Below are 24984 nucleotides of genomic sequence, written 5' to 3'. Positions count from 1 at the left end.
CTGGACCATCTAAGTCACCGTTAGACTATGCTAACATCAATGACGGTTTGATCTCAAAGCCAGTTGATACCATCCCTGGACAGACCAAACCTGATGCAGATAAGGATGGTCAAGACAAATTTGTACAAAGGAAAAAACCATTTACCATCAGCACTTTTCAACATCAGAACTCTCAACTCACTAGCCAAAAAAGAAGAACTTGCTCATGAAGCCGCACATTATGGCATTGACATCATATGTCTGCAGGAACACCGGATTTGTCACAATGACTCCCTCTTGCAGGAAGATCTGAATGGATACAGATTAGTCACCTCTTCAGCATGGAAGAGCCAAAGGAATGCTGCCACTGGTGGAGTAGGCTTCTTAATCTCACCAAGAGCTCTCAATTCCTCCATGTCCATTATTAGTCATAATGAACGGATTATGGAAATTTCTCTGCTGGGCAATCCAACATCCACAGTTTTCTGTTGCTACAGTCCACATAACGAACAACCCAAAGAAGCTGTTATCTCCTTCTACCAAGAACTCTCTTCTACAGTTAATGCCATCCCAGCTCATAACTTACTTATAATCGGAGGAGACTTTAATGCTCAGCTTGGGCCATCCATTGGACGCTCTCTTCACACCTGCTAAAGAAACCAATAGAAATGGCAACCACATGAAAGACTTCCTGCAGGAACATAACCTCATAGCCACAAACACAAGGTTTCAAAACCGCATCAACAGATTATGGACACATAGGCGTCCTAATGGCCAACTAGTTCAACTAGACTTTGTCCTGGTAAGAAAGAAGTGGATCAACTCAATCAAGAATTCACGTGCATACAGCTCCTTCGAGGGTGTGAACTCGGACCATAGGATTGTTTCATGCAAATGTCAAATCAGCTACCGGAAATGCAGAACTTCCATGAAAGACCCAATGAAGCGTATTGACTGGAAGAAGGTTACCAGAGACAACATCCTGGGTGAGCAGTTTGTGGTATAGCAGTCTATAACCGCTTTAGTTCTCTACGCGATGAGCTACAAGAACCCAATATTAGCACCACTTATGATACCTTAGTTGCGGCTAATGAGGAAGTTGCACTGGAGATGCTCCCTAAAAAATCAAAGCAGTCCTACAACATTGCTGCATCAGTTAAAGTCACTGAGGCAAGAGATGTCTTAAAGAGTGCATCTATGAAACACAATGCTAGATCCACCCGAGCCTCACAAAAGCTCCTCGAATCGGCCAAAGTTACTCTTGATAAAGCCTACACAGAAACTCTGGAGTCCTCTATTCAAAAGAAGACAGAGGAACTTGACAACCTCCATCATGAATATAAACATGCAGCTTCTTGGGAACTCCTCCGGGAGATAACTGACACCAAATCTGCTCCTGTGGTTAGAGTGAAAGGCAATACATCTGAAGAGCGTCGTGACAACTGGTTTCTACACTTTTCCAACTTACTAGGGAAACCAGAGCAAGACGTAAACCTTGAAGATGCGTTCTTTAACAGCAACGTCTCTGATGATCTCCCAATACACACTGGTCCATTTACTATATGGAGGAACTGCAAAAAGGTCTGAGCAAGCTCAACAAGTCAAAAACACCTGGTCCTGACAACATACCAGCCATTGTTTGGAAAAACCCACTCTTCCATCAGCAACTGCTTGATTTCTGTAATGAAACCATGAAGGGAAATAAGCCAAAAGCCTTGTCAAGATCCACAATTATACCTCTCCCGAAGAAAAGGGATCTTTCACAACCATCAAATTATAGAGGTATCACACTGTCAGCACTTGCTGCCAAGCTGTATAACACTATGCTGCTCAACAGGATTTCTCCTCATCTAGATCCTATTCTCAGACGTAACCAAAATGGTTTTCGCAAGGGTAGATCAACCACACCACAGATTCTAGCCCTTAGAAGGATAATAGAAGAGCTTAAAATCTCAAACAAGCAGGCATATATTGTGTTTGTTGACTTCTCAAAAGCTTTCGACAGTGTTAACCGGGAGGCCATGCTGCATATTCTTCGTAATTATGGGATCCCTCAGGAGATTGTGAATGCTATTGCAATAATGTATGATAATCCTTCAAGTTTTGTACAAACAGGTGATGGACCAACTGAAGAGTTTCTCTCTACTGCTGGAATCCTTCAGGGTGATACTTTGGCCCCTTACCTTTTTGTGATAGTGGTAGACTATCTCCTCAGACAGTCGATAGACACTGACAAGTCCAAATGGATTGACATCATGCCCAATAAGACGAGCATAGAGAAGAACAAGTATCTAACCGATCTTGACTACGCAGACGACATAGCTTTAACAGCTACGTTATCAGAAGATGCCCAGGATCTTCTGTCATCTTTAGAAGATGCTTCCGCCAAAGTTGGCCTCTTTCTCAATTCCAAGAAGACAGAATATATGTGTATTCATGGAGATAAGAACCCAACTCCAATCCTTTCTCGGGATGGCACACAACTCAAGGAGGTGTCGGACTTTAAATATCTTGGTTCATTTGTTGCCGACAGCAAGAAAGACTTTCTGACTCGCAAAGCTCAAGCATGGAAAGTTTGCAACAAGCTGCACACCATCTGGCAGTCCAACATATATATGAAGAGCTTATTTCCAAACCGTGTTAATTCCACAAGATTCACTTTGAAGAAAATCAGGAATTTTCTTTATGGCAATGAAATAAAGTTCGATTTCTATAAAATTACAGTGAAGTGAAGGTGACATAAAAGGACCATAAAAACATGTTAAGTTAAAATCTAGAGCCTTTGGATTTTTTTTAATGAATTAATTTGTTTTAAAAATAGCATGGACTTAACACGTTTTTACACAAAACGCAATTTCTGGCATGGACTTAACACATTTTGACACAAAACATAGCATCTGTAACACAGAACTAACCATATTTTTCTCAAACTAGTCTTAAAAGATAACAAATTTATTAAAAACATACAAAATGTGATTCTCTATACTATAAAACACAATTTTGCCACAAAACACCTTGCATCTCGATCCCCCTCCTCCCAACCATTTTTTACCAAAATTCGATGTTTGAAATAGTTCAAAATTCAAAACTGAGTTGTATTGCATTCCTCAGAATTGAATAAACATCATTTCAATGACAATAAGTGATGACCCGAAATATCCACTTGTTTTATCACATTATCAGTTATCACAATTCCCCTCTCCCCCATGATGCCACCCTAATCTCATATTGACAGCCATAAGTTTTTAAGTCTTTAGGGACCGATCGTTATTTACGGCAGGGGGGAATGGGTGTTTTGCAAAAATATCAACAAAAATTTCGCGTTCCCCCCTCGCGTCCGCTCAAAATTTTCGCGTTCCCCCTTGTTTTCTCCATTTAAAATTTAACAATCCCCCCTCCTGGTTCAACTAAAAATTTCAGGTTCCCCCCTCAAGACCACAAAAAAATTTCGTGTTCCCCCCTAAATTTACCCATTCCCCCCCCCTGCCATAAATAACGATCGCTCCCTTAAGTCCTAAGGTTTTTTTATACCTTTACCTTTAAAATAATACTTTGAATTTAATAGCACATTTTGATAATCATACAAAATAATAATATCAAAAACTAACTCTACCACATTAATTCTACCATCACAACCTCCCCCTCTCCCCCTTCCCACCCTTTTCATGACTTTCTGGAGGTATCTATCAAATATTTAAGAAATCCCATACAAACTAGGCCTACTAATTATTAAAAAAAAAAAAAAAAAAACAACTTTTTATGCAGACCAAATTCAGGTATACTAGTCTCAGGACCAAACAAGAATGAAGACGCAAAGCAAAGCAATGTTATCAATCATGCAGAACTTTGGGTGATATTGGAAGCCCTATGCCGTGCTACTTGCCTACAAGCTGCCCACAAGGGCATTGTTCGTGGACTTAACACAGTTTGCTACCAAACTGGATTGGACTTAACACGTTTTGGAAAAGAATTGATACTTTGTGTGTCAATATTTCGGGACTTGACTAATTTTGGAAAAAAACACACACATTGCTGGATAGCCCTAGTTACTCACTACGGTACCCATTTTCATCAAAATCCCAATTTTGAAGGTGGGTGGACTTAAGGGATCTAAAATGAGTGTTTATTGCGTTTCGACAGTATTTTTTGTGGAACATGAGAGCACCTCATATCGAATTGCATTCTGAATACGAAGCATGTCTTTCTGATATCAAATAATTTTCATTTTTGAAAATCACAATATAATACAAATTTTATGACAAATTATAAAAATTTGATATTTTTCAAATTTTTGATATATAACAGTCCTCGAAGTAAATGATATCAATCTAATGACATATTCTTAAAGTGTATGTAGCAGGGAGGAAAAGCCGACGGTCAATTGAAAATTTTGACCTTTCATATTGAAGATATGGATTTTTTTCCCAAAAAGACCTAATTTTTTTGGTGTTTTGGGAAAAAATCCATATCTTCAATACGAAAGGTCAAAATTTTCAATTGATCTTCGGCTTTTCATCCCACCTACATACACTTTAAGTATAAATCATCAGATTTATAAAGTTTACTTCAAGTGCTGTTAAATATCAAAAATATCAATTTTTAATGATTTGCCATAAAATGTGTATTAAATTGCGAATTTCAAAAAATCAAAATTATTTGATATCAGAATGACATTCTTCGTATTCAGAATGCAATTCGATATGTCTGATGTGCTCTAATGTCCCACAATAAATACTGTCCAAACGTTCATACCCCAGCCCTTAACACGGTTTGGAAATAAGCTCTTCATATCAAGAAATACCAAGCTTGCCTTCTTTAGAGCCTGCATAGAGAGTATCCTCTTATATGGAAGTGAGACCTGGACAATGAAGAAAGATCTTCAGGACCGTCTTGATGGTACCTACACCCGGCTGTTAATGAGGGTTCGAAATATATCCTGGCGTGAACATAAAACCAAAGCAGAGATCTATGATGGTGTTCCACAGGTGTCCTCCATCGTTGCTCAACGGCGAGCCAGATTTGCAGGCCACTGCTACCGTGCAAAAGACTAAATAATTTCAGATGTCATCTGTATGAGGCTTCCACGAATATGTAGAGGAAGAAGACCATTCAACTACATCGACTGTGTGGCAAGGGACGTCAATCAAGAAATTAATGACCTCCCAAATCTGATGGCTGATAGAGATTCCTGGAAAAGAATTGTAAACTCTTTCTCGGATGCGTCCGGAAGATAGATAGATAGCTAATATTGGTGTTGATGAAGTAGCTTCCGTTTGCTGATTGGTGTTGATGAAGTAGCTTTTAATTGTTCATTGGCGCTAAGGTAGCTACCTACTGCTGGTGTTGGTATTGGCGAATAAGCTTTCAATATTATTGTTCATTGGCTCTAATATAGCCATCTACTGCTGATATTGGTGTTGAAGAAGTAGCTTCCTATTTCTGATTGCTGCTGGGTTAGCTATCTACGGCTGATATTGGTGTTGATGAAGTAGCTTCCAATAATATTGCTGATTGGTGTTGAAGTAGCTTTAAATTGTTCATTGGCGCTAAAGTAGCTATCTACTGCTGATATTGGTGTTGATATAGTAGCTCAATTGTCAATTGTTGCTAATATATCTATCCACAACTGATATTGGTGTTCATGAAATAGCTTTCAATTGCGGATTGTTGCTAAGGTAGCTTTCAATTGCTGATATCCGAATTGGCGAAGCCCTATTGCTGATTGGTGCTGGGTTAGCCATCTACCATTGCCTACTGGCATGGTGTCAATGGTGTTAATGAGTTAATAAAGTAGCTTCCAATTATTGGCAGGTGATATCTATCTACTGCTAATATTGGTGTTGATGAAGTATAGATACACATTGCTGATTGGTGTTGATGAAGAAGCTTTCAATTGTTCATTGGTGCTATAGCTGATATTGGTGTTGTTGATGGAATTAGTTACCAATTGTTGATTATACAGGGTTAGCTATCTACTGCTCACCAGGTATTGGTGTTGATGAAGTAATTTCCTCTTGATGATTAGTGTTGATCATGTTGATGAAGTAGCTACGATTTGCTGCTTGTTGCTCTGTTAGATATCTACTACTGACATTGGCGTTGATGAAGTAGCTTCCTGTTGCTCATCTGGTACACATCAGATCAGGCTGATCCAAATATTACACAACCCAATGGTCACGGCTGGGATATGAGCACATGTGATTTTGGAGGTGCGTGTGCTTTTGGGTGTGATGCAAATGGGTACAAACCCCAGGTTTGTCCTGAGAAGCGCGCAAAATGTGTGACTTTAGTCGCCTGGAGGGGGCACAGAATCGATGCTGAATTGGTCAATTCGGCATCTAATGTGGCACCCCAGAGCACGTGCCCCCCTTCTGCTACGCCACTGGGCTCGGGCCTTAATCTCCAATACAGGGGGTGTAAATTTCAAATGGAGTCACTCATGTACCGTATAAAGTTCATTTGAATTGAAATTCACACTTTCTGTGTGGGAGCAGGTCATGTTCATGATATTTGCAAATCTCAAAACGGGCTCTAGTCCGTTTGTATACGGTAGTTCAGGACCGAGTCCCGGGTAACAGCGGAATCAGTTATCTGCTGTTATTTAAACTGGATTTTGACCCGCTAACACGGAGCCGTCAAAAACGGTCGAGATAAGAAATATCATAGTATCCAACCTTTGCAGAAAATCAACTTTGATCCACTGAAAATGGCGTCATCTGATGCACTGAATCGTTTGCAAGTTGTAGCTAAACACTTTGAAGAAGTCCCAACTTTCCGTAGCGTTGTTGTTAACCATGTTCTCGCATCACCTACAGGAGTCCATCCCACGTCAACCTCCGCAGGAATCACCTCAAAGTCTGCGACAGAATGGTGGGGAAAATGCCGTCGCATTAACATCCTGGACTGCGACATGAGCTACTATGACTCGGACCCAGCAGGTAAAAGCAAGAATGCGGTAATATTCCTGCATGGTAACCCAACTTCATCATTCCTATGGCGGAATATCATTCCTCACGTTGAACCTGTAGCCAGATGTCTTGCACCAGATCTTATTGGCCAAGGGAGATCCAGCAAGCGTGTAAATCATTCCTATCGCTTTGTGGACCACTACCGATACCTGTCCGAATGGTTCGACTCCGTAAACCTGCCCGAGAAAGTCACCTTCGTTGTACATGATTGGGGATCTGGTCTTGGTTTTCATTGGTGTCATATGCATCCAGATCGTGTAGCAGCTATCATACACATGGAGAGTGTTGTGGGCTCCATGCAAGCTGGATGGGAAGTCTTCCCAGAGCATGGTAGAAAAGATTTTCAAGCTCTAAGAACTGAAGCGGGAGAGCAGATGGTACTTAAAAACAACTTCTTCGTGGAAAAGTACCTCCCTGCCACGATTCTGCGCAACCTAAGTGAAGATGAAATGAATGCTTATCGCGAACCGTTTGCAAACCCAGGGGAAGACCGTAGACCGACTCTAACCTGGCCTCGCGAGATCCCTGTCGAAGGAGATGGTCCAGAAGATGTGATCAACATTGCCAATGACTATTTTGAGTGGTTTTGTGGAACAAATGACATACCAAAACTGTTTATTGATGGTGAACCTGGATATTTCAGTCCTCTTATTCGCAGAGTTATGGAATTTTGGCCCAATCAGGAAACGGTGAGAGTGAAGGGACTTCATTTTCTGCAAGAAGATTCCCCGAAGGAGATTGGAGATGCTATTCGAGCATTTTTGCTGAAGAAAGTACTTAACTAAACTTACCATCATAATTATTTCGAAATTTTCGAAAATTAATCAGAACTTGGAAAACTGTGTGTCAAGACGATGCAATACCGTAAAATGGGGTAACTTCGGTCAGCGGGGTAACTTTGGTCGGTCAAATATATTTTTTTTAATGTTCATATTTTCGTACAGCAATATTGTTTTTAGTCATATTTGGTATCAATTTGTTAAGAAATGTATTGCGAAGAAATAATAGTCGCTCATGTCCAATTTCCTCGAAATGACAAAAAATTAGCATTTTTGTACATTTTTTTCAGTAATAATAAAAATCGACATTTGTGAGCAAGGATGTGTGCTTGATTAATTTTGCAAGGGGTCAAATGTCACAAAAAATAACAACTTGCCCATATACAGCGAAGATCAATTTTTTTGATTTTTTTCCTTCATGGAATGTACCGTAATACTCTGACTAAAGTTACCCCAAGTGCGGGTAACTTTGGTCAGGCTATTTTAACCCCTAGGGCACCCTTACAAAATTACTAAAAAATCTTGTTCAACTTCAAGGTGTAGAAGGGAACCCTAATGTCATAAAAAAGAGATAATTAGAAATGTAATGGGTTATGTTTGGAAGCAGGGGTTTAAAACTCTGAAAAGTGCCCAAAGTAACCCCATTTTACGGTAATGATTTGGAACATGCTCTTTCATCACCGACATAGCCAACCTTTTTTAGTGTCCGTGGTAAATCCAAATTTTCGTTAACATTTGCCAATTTGTGGTCCCGATTGCTCCAGATCAGATCGTTTCGCGCCTCGGAGTATGGATGGCGGAAACCTTTAAAATACGCCTAAGAATACGCCTAAGAGTACGCCTAACCTTAGACGTCTAAGATGTAATCTTAGACGTCTAAGATGCATTCTTAGGCGTCTAAGATGCAATCTTAGGCGTCTAAGAAATTCGCGGTAGACTTAAATCAACGAATCACAGGACCAGAAATCCCAAACAACCAATCATCTTAGGCGTATTCAATTATTGACCAATGAAATCTTAGACGCCTAAGATTTTACACGCCTAAGAATTCTTACACGTCTAAGATTTCATTGGTCAATAATTGAATACGCCTAAGATGATTGGTTGTTTGGGATTTCTAGTCACCGCGAATTTCTTAGACGCCTAAGATTGCATCTTAGACGCCCAAGAATGCATCTTAGACGTCTAAGATTGCATCTTAGACGTCTAAGGTTAGGCGTTTTCTTAGGCGTATTCTTAGGCGTATTTTGAAGGTTTCCGTCATCCATATCGGAGGAGGTCAAAATTTTGCCCCCCTTATTCAAAATCTTCCCGGAGCCTCTGCGGATTTTATCTCTGAAATTTCCTTGGGGTATTTGCGCCACTATAATTCGTTCACTAAATAATAATAATAATAATATAACGTTTTATTTGAAACCAAAGACTTTGTGATTTTGTCGAAACAAGAGAACTAGCTCAAAGTCGCATGGCAGTTAAGAGATTTCCCACTGTTTTCAAGAAGACTCACCAAATGATAGTTGACATGTCGGAGAAGCGATCCGCCGTTTTTGCTAACTATCATAATATTATTCTATAAAAAAAACCCACTTTGAATGGATTTAATACAATAAAATAAGAATATAGAAATTAATCAAAACTTTGAGAACCTTTTGTAAAATAATGTATGCCCATACAATTTATTGTAATATTTATATAATATTGCAATTATTGTATGGAATTGTATGTTATATAGGTAAATGATTGTGACCCGAAATACAAATCGTGCACTTTATCGGACATTTATTTGTGTATACAAATAACTTCTCAGTTCAAGGATCAAATTGGGATAAATAATATTGATAAGACGGTTTAAAATATTTCAAATGCCCAACTCACGCCATAAGCAAAAATGGATGCACACAAGGCACAAGGACGCTTGCAAAATCTGTCAAGACAAATCCGACCGAAGCCAATTACTTCCTCGGTGATTGTAACGCCATGCGGTTCTGAAACAAACAGTAGCGACCCTCGCACTCTATTCCCTGTAAGTAAATCTGGGACAGAGTGGTGGGGAAAATGCCGTCAAATTATGGTGTTAGACTGCGACATGAGCTATTATGACTCGGATCCAGCAGGTAAAAGCAAGAATGCGGTAATATTCCTGCACGGTAACCCAACTTCATCATTCCTGTGGCGGAATATCATTCCTCACATTGAGCCTGTAGCCAGATGTCTTGCACCCGATCTTATTGGCCAAGGAAGATCCAGCAAGCGTGCTAATCACTCCTATCGCTTTGTGGACCACTACCGATACCTGTCCGAATGGTTCGACTCCGTAAACCTGCCCGAGAAGGTCACGTTAGTCATACACGATTGGGGATCTGCACTAGGTTTTCACTGGTGTCATATGCATCCAAATCGTGTAGCATCCATAGTTCACATGGAGAGTCTTGTTCGCGCCTTCCCTGGGTGGCCTGGTTTTCCGACATTAAGAGCTACTGATGTGTTTCAAAATCTAAGAAGTGAAGCTGGAGATGATCTGGTCCTCAATGGCAACTTCTTTGTTGAGTCCATCCTTCCTTTGGCTATAATGCGCGATCTAACCGAGGATGAGATGAACGCGTATCGTCAGCCATTCGTGAACCCCGGTGAAGACCGTAGACCAACTTTGACCTGGCCTCGGGAGGTCCCAATCGAGGGAGATGGTCCAGAAGATGTTATCAAGATTGCGCACGACTACTTCAAATGGTTATGTGAATCGAAGGACATACCCAAATTGTACATTGATGGTGAACCAGGATTTTTCAGTGAAAATCTCCGAAAGTTACACAATGTTATACCAAATCAGAAGACGGTGCAAGTGAAAGGTCTCCATTTCTTGCAAGAAGATTCGCCAGATGAAATCGGACGAGAAACGAAAGATTTTCTGATCAAGAATGTCTATATTAATTGAACAAAATTCACTCACTCTAGCAAAATGTTGCCAAACATTATGTAACACAAGTCCATCTTTCAATACGCTGTTTTTGTCTACTGAACCATAGACCATGGAAAGATTATTTAAATAAATGCAACACCACCTCAGAACAATGCATGTTTTTGTACCCAACACCATTTTTGAGCCAACACAGCAGATAGATTTGAATATACAGTACCTCCAAGTTAACTTACAGTATAATTATACAAAATCGTACTGCCAAATGACCCGTAATACTTTTAAAAGCTACTTCAATGACTTGCAGTTTTACTGGGCACTCCCTGAAAAATACAGTCGACTTCAGCTACGATCATAAGCCAGGCTGCAGCAGATTGGTGGGGAAAATGTCGCCGAATTGATGTGTTCATGCAATGGCGAGATGAGTTACTATGATTCGGACCCGGAGCAAAAACACTCACACGCTGTTGTATTCCTGCATGGAAACCCAGCATCATCATTCCTGTGGCGGAATGTCATTCTTCACGTTGAGCCTGTAGCCAGATGTCTTGCACCAGATCTTATTGGTCAAGGTAGATCCAGCAAGCGTGCTAATCACTCCTATCGCTTTGTAGACCACTATCGATATCTTTCTGAATGGTTCGACTCTGTTCAATTCCCCAATTGACCTTTTCGGTAAATCCCATAACCCTTTGCGAGTACACCTGAGAACTCGTCATTTGACGTCACGCCGACTTGCAATGCGCAGTAACGATGTTCGATAAACGATGTGCGCATCGGCGCGGAGCGGCGTGACGCAGAATGACGAGTTCTTAGGTGTACTCGCAAAGGCTTATGGGATTTACCGAAAAGGTCAATAAAGTAAACCTTGTCCTCCATGATTGGGGATCTGCATTAGGCTTCGCATGGAGTCGCATGCATCCTGACCAGGGCCGGATATACCATAGGGCCAGATGGGCCCGGGCCCAGGGCCCCCAAAATTGCCATTTGCAGTGTGCATCTTCCAAAAATGGCCAAATTTGGCGCGCTTCGCGCGCACTGGCCTGTTATATAGCAAAGGTCAGCTTCAATTTGGGCTAAAAAGGTATAAAATTGAAATTTTTTCGCGCCCTTCGCGCGCAAATCTCATATTAGAAGATAAAAACTTGGCCACTTGAGTGCACATGCCTTCCTCACGGTGCGATTGGGGCCTCCAAATTTTGGCCTGGCCCAGGGCCCACAAAAAGGTAAATCCGGCCCTGATCCTGACCGTGTTGATTCCATCACCCATCTCGAGACCTTTCCGCTTCGCTAATACGCAAGTTGGGATACTTTCCTAGAAACAAATCCAAAGGGGTAGTTATTTTTGCCGAACAATGGAATGGTATCAGCCTATATAGTAAATGTTACTAGCTTACTAGCTAACTGACTAACCATTTGGTCTGAAATGAACATATCTCAAAATGCTACGAAGGTGTAACCCCCCGAGTGGTGTCAAATGAAAGAGGAAGGAATAAAGAATATAATAAAAATATTTCCTAACGTCAGAGGTCATCCAAGGGGTCACAGGGGTGAAAAAAAGTCATTTTAACCGAAAATGCTCCAATTGAGCTGAAAGATCCTTATGACATTCTAAACATGTTTAGAATATTTTAATATTTTATTTAAGGTCATTAAAGGGTCATAAAGGGGTCAAAGGTCAAGTTTAAAAAATGCTCCAATTGAAGAGCTGATATTTAAATGCAATGATCTTTATGATATTCTAAACATGTTTAAAATATTTTAAAATTCATTTAAGATCATTAAGGGGTCAATAAAGAGGTCAAAGGTCAAGTTTACCAAATGGTCCAATTGAGCTGAAATTGAAATACAATAATCCTTATGACATTTTTAACATGTTAAAGGTATTTTAAAATTCATTTAAGGTCATTACGAGGTCATAAAGGGGTCAAAGGTCAAGTTTTCAAAATGCTCCTATTGAGCTGAAATTTAAATGCAACAATCCCTATGAACACAATATACTGCCGAAGCCCATGGTTCAGCTATGGTGCGGTAACCACTCTAGTTGTTTTACTCTTTGTCATTTGCAGTCTTTGTCATCTTATTTTGAACAACTTCGTTAATACCTGAGACGAAAATACCTAAATTAGGTAAATTTAGGTATTTTCGTCTCAGGTTAATACAGAACTGTTGCAGGGACCGGTTTAGTTTAAATAATGTTAATAAGAATTTGCGTTATCAGATCATTATAATTACGTATGCATACAGCATACGGTATTGTATAAGAGTATTGTATTATGCTTGGGACTCTAAAAACTTTGTACTGTATGTTATCAGATATTTTGTGTTATAGATTTTGTGTTAACGAGTTTTGCCCGCTGTATTGGTATTATATAGCAAGCAATTCAACATGATTACCCTTCCTATATCGAAAGTTATTGGTGCATGATTACGCATATAGTGGGTGGTGCGAATAAGGAAATTTGAATTGAATTATTTTTTTTAAATGTTTATGTTGTTATGATGATGTAACCCTGGATCAGCCCCCACCTCGCTTGTACTGCATGGATGTGGGTGGTTAGTACGTAAAGATTCTGGCCAAAGTTAAAATGATTAAAATAATATACCGTATTCACTCGATAGTTAGCACATGTGCTTACTATCGAGGGCTTTTGAAAACGTGAAAAAAAAAAAAAAAAATGAACAGCGCCATCCACAAAAGTGACAAAAGTGTAAAGGGTTTTGAGCAAATCATCGATACACATAGCTATATACGAACAATTAAACCTACGAATTTGTGTGTGAACTACATTAGCTCAGTTGGTAAAGCGACAGACTTTGAATCATCTTAAGAAGAGCGAACTGAGCAGGAGTTCGAGGCTCGTTATAAACTTTTCCGTTGTTTTATTTTTATTTTGGGGTTTGAACTTTTCTTGATAAATTTAATCTTTGTTTCTTTATTGTTTTTTATTTGCTTTATTTTATTTTGTTTTTTCTTTTCTTTTCTTTTTCTCCTTTCTTTCTTTTTTGTTCTATTCATACTGGGGTCATGGGTTATTTATTCAAAACATACCTATATACGAACAATTCAACCTGCAAATGTATGTCTGAACCCCATTAGCTCAGTTTGGAAAACGCCTGACTTCGAGACTCGATGAAGTTCAAATCTGTTCAGTATTTCACTATTTAGATTTTTTTTTCTCTGCCATGTTTGTTTTACATGTCTTTTTTTAACTACGAATATAGGCCTACATTTGACAATTCTTGAAGGTTTTTTGTGGGCTTTTTATTTATTTATTTATTTATTTTTACCAAAGGAACAATTAGAGATCAGTTGGATTAAAAGTGGAGTGGTTACATAACTCCTTGGTAACTGGATCACGCACCTTTTGAAGGCAAATAAATACGCTCATTTCGTTCTAATAGACAAAGTGATAATCGGATTACACGTAACACTTCGCTGGCGAATAATTGGATCAACTTTAAAATTTCACCCTACATCCCATTTCATGCATTTCTACACCCATGCATGCTACACCTCAATGGCAGACATAGCTGCTGGGACACAATAGAACAATAAATGGCGTTGAATGCCATAGACTTTGTGTTGCGATCATATCGATCGTGGTGCAGAACTCAAAAGCGTGATCCAGCTGACAGTGATAATCGGATTACACGTAACATTTCCCTGCCGAAATGTTACGAATAGTCGTGCTAAAAGTCGGTCGATACATGTTGAACTCAGCACAATTCAGAAATACGCGTTTTTGCTTTGAAAATTCTCGGTCAAATAAAAAACTTTTTTTTTTCAGTAATGTTGAATAAAAAATGTTGAATAAAAAAATAGTTCTTGGATATACATTTGAAAAAAATCCCGGTGTTAAAATTAGGCACGAAATTGTTTCCTGTTTGATTTTGATAGGACTCAGCTTTACCTAGACTGCGGAACTTAGTCCTCAATGATAGTCAGTCATTTATCTTTTGGTCGTTATAATGACTATCATGATACATCTCCGAGGAGCAATTTCAGACAATTGCTTGGGATTACTGGGGCAGAGGTTAATTGAATCCTTTCATGACCACTGATGCATAGTCAAGTCTGACAAGGACACTCGGCACGAATTGAAAGACCATGTCACTCTCGGCAAAAGAATGCATGCATGTCAAAGGTCATACGACACCAATTGGTGTTTGTTATGCTCATCGAAATATGTACAGTAGGTCTATGTCTGGTTCCCTTCATTGTAATGTCCTTCCATACTTCTCCAACCCACTTGGTGATCAGAATTCGTCTTTGGCTTGCTGTTATGTCATTGTTGGCGTATTTTTGGCCATTTAATCAGGGACTGGAAACAGATTATTGTCAAGCTATTGTTATCAGATTATCTTTTCGACCTTCGATTGTATGCGAGTTGCCCCGAGTGCGATATGTTTGAATTTTATTATTTACTCATGTTGCCCTACTAAATATAAAAAAATACATCAAAATATTCCAATATCTTTTTTAAGTTATGTAAAATTGTGTAAAATGTCTATCCTTTGTCGAACACAATTTCTGTGTAGCATGGAAAATCATTTACAACGGATTTTGAAGACAAAATGTGATAATTTTGTGGAGATACAGAATGCTAGAACAAACAAAATTATATTTTTTCTGGAATGTGTACACCGTACGCTTGGTATTCCTACTGATTTCGATACTGAAATAATTCTTAAGATGATGTTCTTTGAAGATTTATGTTGGCATTTCTAGAGTCTGTCATTATAGGCAAACATGTAGGCTCATTTCGCAATGTACAAGACAAGCCACGCGCTGTGTTGTAACTGTGCTTGATTCGTACCAGGGTCTATTGATCAACGTATTATTCATGCTTGCTCAACTGAGGATAATTTGTAAACCAGCAACTCGCATGGTACAATGGGTGGAAGCCGTTTACAGTCCCTCCATATAGAGGCCTTGCATGTGACGTATCATCCCGTAAATATGGCGGACTACTCAAATGCATTCAATAAAAGCATGATTGCAATCTACCGTGACAGTTCGTCTCACACACATAACCCTGCACTACGATCAAATAGGTTGATGACAACATTTGATTGAATGGGCTGCACTCCGCTATAACTACGGTGAAGGACACCGGTTCAAATCCTTTGTCTGGAGCCAATCGATAATTTCATGCAGGGCCTCCTTGATTCAATAAAGCACACAATGTAACAGGCACAATTGAATCGGAGCGGGATGTTACATGTTACACAATGAGCGTGTTTATAGTGAGACAATCTTTCCGTTATTTAGTGAAATAAATAAAAATAGTGAAATACTGAACAGATTTGAACTTCATCGAGCCTCGAAGTCCGGCGTTTTCCAAACTGAGCTAATGGGGTTCAGACATACATTTGCAGGTTGAATTGTTCGTAAGGTATGTTTTGAATAAATAACCCATGACCCCAGTATGAATAGAACAAAAAAGAAAGAAAGGAGAAAAAGAAAAGAAAAGAAAAAACAAAACAAAATAAAGCAAATAAAAAACAATAAAGAAACAAAGATTAAATTTATCAAGAAAAGCTCAAACCCCAAAATAAAAATAAAGCAACGGAAAAGTTTATAACGAGCCTCGAACTCCTGCTCAGTTCGCTCTTCTTAAGATGATTCAAATTCTGTCGCTTTACCAACTGAGCTGATGTAGTTAACACACAAATTTGTAGGTTTAATTGTTCGTATAGTATAGCTATGTGTATCGATGATTTGCTCAAAACCCTTTACACTTTTGTCACTTTTGTGGATGGCGCTGTTCATTTTTTTTCGTTTTTTCACGTTTTCAAAAGCCCTCGATAGTAAGCACATGTGCTAACTATCGAGTGAATACGGTATGGTGGAATGAAAGTGCAAGTTTTCTGCTTTTATCTCAGTGCCACTTGTAAAATAAAATTATGGACTTGTTTTAGTTTCTACGACACCGTGGTATATTCGCCATCGAAGTGACGTAATAACCGGATTAACTACCATAGCGAATACAATTTTTGAGTACATCGCCCTGCACTACAAGCAGATTGCACTAATCACATATGTATAATCAGCAAACACAGATTGAATACAATTTTACCGCTTTTTTCAAAGATACTAATCTTACAGGTGCGAGTGATCTGCCTTTCTTTGACATCTATGGCTCAATGCATAGGTGCCGCGTGGACGTTGTAGTGCAGGGCGATATATTCAAAATTGTATTAATATAATTGCTATGGTAGTTATTCCGATTAAGGGTAGACGAGGTATTGTTGGTCGAAGCAACCTAAAAAATCGATTTTTATTATCTAGATCAATATATTATTGAAAATTAACACCTTGATGTTTTGCAAAAGTTCATTCTACAAATCGTAGTCTGCAAACTTGCTTAATTTATTGTTGTTAATTAGTTATGTAGGTTTTACAAAAGTGTTGTTGTTTCAGCCCTCTTCACAACGTAACTCAAGAACAGCAGCACCTATAAAAGTATATCTGTGATATTTTAATTCTTCTACACGCTCGCTATGAATTGAGCAATGCAATTTTTGCCAAAGCTCACTACCATTCGTAAGATGCTGTGAACTACCAAATCACAACAGTTTAAAATAATTAATAACCTTAATAACGTCACTTCAACGGCACTCTTTTGGTCACCCCAATACCTGCCACACCCCTCCACACACACCCCAGTTATCAAAAATAAGAATACATACAATCAGAAGAAAAATAGGTTTTGAACTATCGTCCATTTAGGACATTTTATTTCAACTGGAAATTTCAGAGAGATCAACTTACGTCGTTATAAAAGTACATTAATCAAAAGTTTATAAACATATCCATTGATTTTTAATCAATGGTAATTTATTGATTGGTCGCATTGATTCAACACAATTGAATATGAAAATAGTTATACAATATCACTTTCAATTAAAGGGTTTACAATTTTTGTTTTACACAAAAGGTAAAAAGTTATATAAGAGTACAGCAAAGTACACATGTGACGCGTTCTCACAAAACCAGGAACATGTCGGCAGACCTACCATAAAAATTGTCATTTTTTTGAAATTGACATTTTTGTATTTTCAGTTGTTTATTATTCAAAGCACAAATTTATTCCAGAAAATTGGGATTGAAGATTGTAATATATCTTCAAAAGTATGGTACAAAATAATTGTCAATTCGTTTACTAATCCTACATACAGATTTCAAAAAATTTTGAAAAAAAGGAGAAACATTTCGACATGTTCCTGGTTTTCTGAGAACGTATCACATATAATAGAAAAGAACCATAGGCACTACTTTAAAACAATGGACTCCATTGAGGGTTTGTATTATACCAATATACATGTAACAAAGTGTTTTGTTAAAATGCATTTATATGCAAACTATTGTTTTATGTACAGATATAATCTAGATATATAAAATGGATATGATTATTTGAATAATTGCATGGAAGACGCTTTTTTCTGACACGAGGATTTTCAAATATTGTATGACTCGAGGCTCTGGATTCGAGGATTGTCAAATAATTCTTAAGTGAAACATGTGTATTTTGAAGTTAATGCGTAGAGCTGGCACTCAGTCGCTGCGCGACGACCGACTGATTTTTGACCAATCTGTTTTACAAGCAGAAAGTAACAAGCGATCTGCATTATTGGTTAAAAATTAATCGCTCTTCGACGGAGTACAAATTTGACGCAACACATGAACCGTTTACTTTCGTGTCCCAACCATAAATTTGTGGGGACCGGGAACCATTTATATAACTCAAAACAGTTTGACATAAGAGAGTAACATCAGAATATGCATACTTTTCACTTAAGCCTCCAGCATACTTTCCTGCCGCTTGCCGCAGCGGCAGGGCGTTTCAACCAATGACAAGCCTTTATTGTGTCCGTTTGTCTGCAATGCGCGTGCGCCAAGCCGCTCAGCGGCAAGCGGCAGGGTAGTATGAAACCAGCATTACTCCCGTTTCTCATCTAATTCCCCGATGAATCTGTAGTATGATAGTTAAATATTGGGCCATCGTTATTTTCAAGTTAATATTTAGTGTCGGAATAGGTATAAAGTAGAGGATGAATTGAAAAATTGGAAACGATCTTTTATAGTTGGACATTATTAACAGTTGTTTGAGTTTTTTGTCAAGCTGTAACATTTTTGAAACACCTTGTAGTATAATGAATGAAAAATTATGTCAATTTGCATATCACTGCGACTTTATAGCATAATGGTTGCTATGATTCAATCAATACTGATATTGTCAAGTTGATATATTTATCTAATTTTATATAAAATATAATTTTTTCTAAATCAAAACTGATAAACATCAATCGAGGAAGTTTCAAAAGATATAAATCTGTTTTAATATACAGGGCAAGGAAAGGAAAACACACAAGTAAAAAGCTTAAACATGCAAAAATTTACAGAAAGTATATTGACAATAATGTGTTTACAGTACAGCACTTACAACAATTAACATCATAATAATATTGTCACTGGGTATAGAAAAACACGTTATGTGCATTTATCCTATTTGGCAATATATAGGGTGTAACAAAAATCTATCAAATTTGACGGTATTTTCTGCATGCATGGATGGCACATAAAAACACACTATAAAAATCAATATCTTTGAGCAGTTACTAGGTTTTGTATCCCTTCAAAATGACAAGATTCTTAAATTGCGTGTTTTGTCAGGATTTTTTTTATATAGGCCTAATATATTTTGCATGTTTTTATCAATTTGCCAAATAGGTCACAATAAAAATGCAAATAGGTTTTCCTGCCCACGGACTGCACTGCAAAAAAAATGTATAAACTTTTTTTTTTTGCAGTGTGTATGTAAAAAAAATAATGTAAATGTTTAAGGTGCAAACACGTTGTTCACCTTGACATTGCATTATATTGTTGCCAGCATGCCTTTCATGACACGAAAAGCAGTAAAATAAAACACACGTAAAAACACTTTCAAAATCTTAGCCATATTTAGCTGTTTGAGAAGAAAGATGTTCAAATGATTTCAAATCTGTATTAATACATTCATTTTAGAGTCAGTCACACTTCCTCTGTATGTGTATGGAAGAACCGACTTTCGGCACAAAAATTACGCATGTGTACTATCAATGACACCTTATTGGTCTCGTTACATCAGCTGCTGCTCATCGAAAAATCAAGTGAAGTTTCACTTCGCGAGAATATGAATATAATAGTATCACAACTCCTATCCATTGGAAATACACTATGGACCACAATAGCCTCATCCCAAAGGCATAGTTCAACAACCTCAATTAAACAATCATAGTGCAAAATTTGACCTCAAGTTGCAGAGTATGAGTTTTTGTACCCAAATTTTCAAAGGTCATTCAATGAATGTACAAATGTAGGCCTATTAAGGTTAAAGAACTTTGTCATGATAGATGAGCATGTTGTGGATCCTATAGTAATAGCACGTCATTTGGTGTAGTTTGCGGGTAGACACTCACTACGTACTTCCTGACCATATCAACGTTCAAGGTGTTTATTGCAAATGTTCGGGATAAAAATAGTCTCAATGGAAATTCCCGCCATTTTCGATTTTTATAGTCTGCAAGTAACATGCACTATAATAGTCACAAGTTGAAACCACTGACGTTAGGTACTTCAAAACCATTGCATGATAATGATTCTCCACCTGAAAGTAGGAATAAATAATAGGAACAATAATTAATACTAGTGACATATGAATAGCTATTGTTTTAGAAAAATAAAATGAAATATCTTAAGAATTAATGTTGTTTTAGAAAAGAATAACAAGGAAGAAAAATGTAAAAAGTAGGCCCTAGGCCTAATTTGAAAAGGTGAACTAACTCCCGAGGTGAACTTTAAAAAAGAAGAAGAACAGTATGATTACATTGCGCGTGAGGTGGTCTTACTGCGTTAAAAAGAACTTATAGCTTTTCTGAACTGTTAAATTTGAATAATTTGCGCATTGCATAATTAGGCCTAATATTGATATAAAAGTGTCAGTTAGTGCTATTTATAAGAAGCCCCTTGTAAAATGTCAGTGTTTTTAAGCTTTTTTGTCCAGTTTTAAGATCAGCTTGAATCATTCTTTGGTGCTACCTTGCTAGACTAGGTTTTGGTGATATTGAACTATTTACAACCCGTCATCTCCTGTTAATCATGATCATGTATAATCCGCCACTGAAATATGTTGATTAAAATAATGCAGAACAAAATCTTTGTCAATTACCTGTTATGCAAGATGACATGCATTCTTGTTTAATTTCTTCCTTGATAACTGGTGTAGGTGCTGCAGACGGATAGTCGCAAAATGGTGTTGGGTAATTCATTGACGACTGGAATGATGAGGTTGCAGCTGCTAGAAAAAGATAATAAGAAATTAAAGATTTTTAGAATGAGATGCAAAGTACAAAATGAAAAGTTAGTTTAAAGCAACGCAGTTGAGTAAAATCAATCAGGTAAATATTTTGACGACCAAGGTAGTCTGCCATCTGGGCAGTTTTGGTTTTGTTGGAAATTGCCACCGCTTAAAATTTGCCGCTTTAAAAAAGGCGCCAATTAAGCCGTACCGCTATCCCGTGGATAACTAACTGTCCAGGTATGCATGGAATGTTATCCCAGGAATGTTATCCAGGTGCAAAAGATGCATGTGCGTGGGTGCACAATGCACATGCATCTATAAAACTGACATTTTAGCGCATGTACGTGAACAACCTATAGTGTTTCGTAACATATACATCCCGTAATATAGTGATTGGGTTTCAAAATTATGCATTACTACATGTAAAACATCCTCAGGTAAAACTGCAGAAGCAGCAAATCTTAAAAATATTTTGATTTCAACAATCTTTACGAAAATGGTGTTGATGACAAAGCTTTCAGAAATCAAATAATATCTCAAATTTAAAATAAACGATATATATTCGAGTTGAAATTTCAAATGCTTACCATCTATGATAGTTTCTCCTTTTGTTGTGACAACATTGCTGAAAAATTGTTTATCATTAAACGTACTTGTCGTCCATTCATTTTGACTGATTAAGGGTGGTGAGAGCCTGGCACCTAGAGGACTACTTGGATCTGGAGAACTACTTTCTTCTCGCATTTGATCGACCATCTGTCCAAAATATATAAAAAGAATTGATGATAATTAAATGATAATTAATAAAAAATAATAATAATTTATGCTAGTTTTACCATTATATAGCGCTCAATACCAGAAGGATTGTGCGTTTTACGATAAAAAAAATACAATAAACAACTAAGTTAAAAGTAACCACATATACCAATAATTTAAAATAATTAAAAACATCAATAACATATTTGGAAATATTGATCCGATTTTGTGTGAAAACTTTCAAATAATCTAACTGAAGTATCGGAACAAGCTAAGCGCAGTAAAAGTACGCAGTTTTTATCAAATATCTATAATGTTGATTTTCTCGTCTTTGGGGTCCCATAGCTTTGTGTGTGCAAACATAATTGTGTCGGGGTGTATTTGTGAGTAGAAGATAGGTTATAGCCATATTATGAAGACTTGTTATACTAATAAGTTCATTTTTAAATGAACTTAATACTTACATCAATGACTTCTTCGTCGGTCATGTTTGAACCACTGTCACTCATACCATCTATAAATAAAATGATAACAATAAAGATTGTATTTAGTGTCTAGTTATAAATAATATTAAAGCACTTTGAATTTTAATATTTCCGTCCGTACGTCCCTTGAGAGGAAATAGCATAACGGATGTAACTAATGTATCTGATACATCAGATACTAATATTAAGTGATAAGTATGATAGATAAAACTTTATTAGCAATTCCTGGAAATGCTACATAGGCTTATGGGAAAATCAACCGGTGGTTGAAAAGGTGCATTTTTATAATGTAACAAAAAAGTTCATTGGTCACTAACGTTATTAGGGTGTTGAGACTATATTGATTTGTATTATTTTCCTAACAAACATACGGTCTAGCTCAAAGCACATCAAGAATCATCAACCAGATGTACCTTTGATAAATTATATCCCTCAATTACGTTGTACTCAAAGAGAAATAATTAACCCCTGGACACTACTTGTCATCTAACAGCATTTCTGATTGGTTAATAACTTAAAATGCTCATTTCAATTGCCAATTATGACTAGGCTTTAAACCATTTATGGTCGAACTTACATTTTGCAGATGATCTTATTATTACCCTCCATGATTGGTTCAAAATTGGACATAATATTCATTTTGGCCAATCGGCAGGTAGTTCTCATGAGGTTGATGTTTTACCATTTTCCTGGGTGTGTCTTTTGAAGTACCGGTAATTGGATTGATCAGAAATGAACTGTTTGATCTACCAATTATTTGCTTGCATAAAGATTGATTGATTGATTGATTGATTGATTGATTGATCGATCAATTGATTAACTTACCATCTTCAAAACTGCTTAGAGGTTCTTGCTTGACGTTTATTGGTGACGGTATGGTGCGCATCCCAGGAAATGGTGCAGTTGGAAATGTGAAAACTGGTGAGGTTGCAGGGGTGCTGGTACACGACGTCGAGGACATTGGACTAGATACTGTGGTACAGGGTGTATTGGGGACTGAGGGTATTCTAGAATTAGGGTAAGAGATATTAGTTGCATAGGGAAATTGGAATGTTGTTACGGGAGGAAGCGGGCAGTGTTCTGTCAAGGAAAATAAAAGAAAGAAATATTGGTAAGTATTTTGTTTCAGTGTCTTTAGTAGTCTTACAATAACACGTGGATTGGTTACAAAACACAGTAACGTAAAAACTCGATAGTTATCTATCGAGCGCTTTTGAAAACATGAAATTATACCAAAGTCTGGTGCTTTACCGACTGAGCTAATGGGGTTGAGACACACATTTGCAGGTTTACTTGTTCATATAAACTATGTGTATCGATTATTTGCTCAAAACCCTTTACACATGTGGCATAGGGTTCTTCATGTTTGCATGTTTTAAAAGTGCTCGATAGTAAGCACATATGCTAACTATCGAGTTTTTAAGGTATATAAAAACCTCAAACCAAAAAACAAAACGCGCATCCACATCCCACACACATATCCAAAACTCACGTACCTGTGCTAGTTGGAAGTCCCCTTGTTTCATTACTTGTTTGCTGCAGTCTTCGTTCTCGTATAACGCGTTCATACGCAGGTGGTGGTGGATGAGCTCCAATTACGTTTACATTGACACTATCACATCTGATTGAAACCCTAGATGAAGCCTGAACAAAATAAAAATATACATTATAAAAATATAAATTATGAACTTAATCATGAAAAATAATATTGATTGTGTTTTCTGTATAGCTTACTTCAGTTTTATCATTTGTTAACCATCATCATCATCATTAACATTTATGACATGTTTCAACAAAAATCCATTCACACTCAACTGAACCATCACCATGTCTCGTGCTGTTGAGTTTGAGGTTTTGTACCCAATACATTCAAAGGTCAAGTGTACGTGTGTATACGAGTATATTGGGGTCAAAGAACTGTGTGTCCTAACAGATTGTGATATTAGCCTGAGTCCCTCGGCCCGATCTCAAAACTATTCAAAATGGCGGGACAAAATGGCCGTTTCTTGTTGCAAGCACAACCCGATGACCGTGCGTAGCAGTTGAAGGACTGGTGGATCAAGTCTATTGTGATATTATGTCTTAGTGATTTTAGGACATGAACATTTACGCATAAGTATCACCCATGTCAGCTATTACTTACCTCAACCAGAGTAGACGAGACTTCCGATGGCAATTTCATTTGTGTCTTTGACTGAGATTTAGTTGATTTTGGACTTTTAGGTTTTCTCGCAATAGTTTCTGAAACTGAATTGGGCAAATAGAAAAATGAAGGAATAAGAATCAATGTGTTCGTATTTATACATGTCTACAATTGAGCCGTAACTGATATGCGTGTACGGCAAGCGATTGGGGTCATACCTGCACGTTACGACCCCAATGGCTTGCCATATGCGTGCGCACGTCATGGAGGTGAATTGTTTTGTTTACGAGTACAACTTGCACAATAACGTCGTCTTTCCAGACGCTGGGTCTCCTTGCAAAAAGTATTTTATTTGATCATGACAACAAGCGTGTACTCTCTCGCATATCCTCTAATGATAAAACACTTTAATTTTCTAATATATTTTCAAGGAAATATTTACTTCGTGTATCAAACGGAAACACCTGTTTTAATTGAATATTTTCACAAGGAAACACCATATTTATGATACGAGGGAATACCAAATAGATGAGTTCATATAAAGATAGGGATAATGAGTTAAAATAATAATTGGAACTAATCTGTTAGCATAATCTATATGATATGAATGAAAG

At 37.6% G+C, this 24984-nt stretch overlaps 4 protein-coding genes across 5 annotated transcripts; 3 read left to right on the top strand and 1 right to left on the bottom strand.

Moving 5' to 3' along the window:
- Nucleotides 1–105: 105 nt before the first annotated feature.
- On the top strand, nucleotides 106–633 carry LOC140159605 (craniofacial development protein 2-like). Its single transcript, XM_072183098.1, has one exon. It carries the CDS (start codon nucleotides 106–108, stop codon nucleotides 631–633), a length of 528 nt encoding a protein of 175 aa, XP_072039199.1.
- Nucleotides 634–6685: 6052 nt separating this feature from the next.
- On the top strand, nucleotides 6686–7732 carry LOC140159604 (coelenterazine h 2-monooxygenase-like). Its single transcript, XM_072183097.1, has one exon. It carries the CDS (start codon nucleotides 6686–6688, stop codon nucleotides 7730–7732), a length of 1047 nt encoding a protein of 348 aa, XP_072039198.1.
- Nucleotides 7733–9614: 1882 nt separating this feature from the next.
- LOC140159603 (coelenterazine h 2-monooxygenase-like) lies at nucleotides 9615–10678 on the top strand. The gene has a single exon (XM_072183096.1). The coding sequence runs from the start codon at nucleotides 9615–9617 to the stop codon at nucleotides 10656–10658; it is 1044 nt and encodes a 347-aa protein (XP_072039197.1). The 3' UTR covers nucleotides 10659–10678.
- A 6678-nt stretch (nucleotides 10679–17356) lies between these two features.
- Nucleotides 17357–24495, bottom strand: LOC140159209 (uncharacterized). 2 transcript variants are annotated; one of them, XM_072182601.1, is made up of 7 exons: nucleotides 24371–24495; nucleotides 23724–23871; nucleotides 23053–23307; nucleotides 22207–22256; nucleotides 21574–21742; nucleotides 20855–20983; nucleotides 17357–20293 (listed from the first exon to the last, which is right to left on the bottom strand). In XM_072182601.1, exons 1-7 carry the CDS (start codon nucleotides 24407–24409, stop codon nucleotides 20232–20234), a joined length of 852 nt encoding a protein of 283 aa, XP_072038702.1. In that variant the 5' UTR covers nucleotides 24410–24495; the 3' UTR covers nucleotides 17357–20231. The 2 variants fall into 2 exon arrangements, with proteins under 2 accessions (XP_072038702.1, XP_072038703.1); XM_072182602.1 differs by having other exon boundaries at nucleotides 20855–20980.
- Nucleotides 24496–24984: the final 489 nt, after the last annotated feature.

Source organism: Amphiura filiformis, chromosome 8, assembly GCF_039555335.1.
Source record: "Amphiura filiformis chromosome 8, Afil_fr2py, whole genome shotgun sequence".
Lineage (NCBI taxonomy): Eukaryota > Metazoa > Echinodermata > Ophiuroidea > Amphilepidida > Amphiuridae > Amphiura > Amphiura filiformis.
This window is presented reverse-complemented; position numbering and strand designations above follow the sequence as displayed.

Excerpts from the sequence above, each read along its gene's own strand:
- LOC140159605 (XM_072183098.1), top strand. The coding sequence starts at position 106 with ATGGTCAAGACAAATTTGTACAAAGGAAAAAACCATTTACCATCAGCA.
- LOC140159604 (XM_072183097.1), top strand. The coding sequence starts at position 6,686 with ATGGCGTCATCTGATGCACTGAATCGTTTGCAAGTTGTAGCTAAACAC.
- LOC140159603 (XM_072183096.1), top strand. The coding sequence starts at position 9,615 with ATGGATGCACACAAGGCACAAGGACGCTTGCAAAATCTGTCAAGACAA.
- LOC140159209 (XM_072182601.1), bottom strand. The coding sequence starts at position 24,409 with ATGAAATTGCCATCGGAAGTCTCGTCTACTCTGGTTGAG. Across the intron at positions 22,257-23,052 it reads TCTAAGCAGTTTTGAAGATG|ATGGTATGAGTGACAGTGGT; the intron begins GTAAGTTAATCA and ends TTTTATTTATAG. Across the intron at positions 21,743-22,206 it reads CCGACGAAGAAGTCATTGAT|ATGGTCGATCAAATGCGAGA; the intron begins GTAAGTATTAAG and ends TATTTTGGACAG.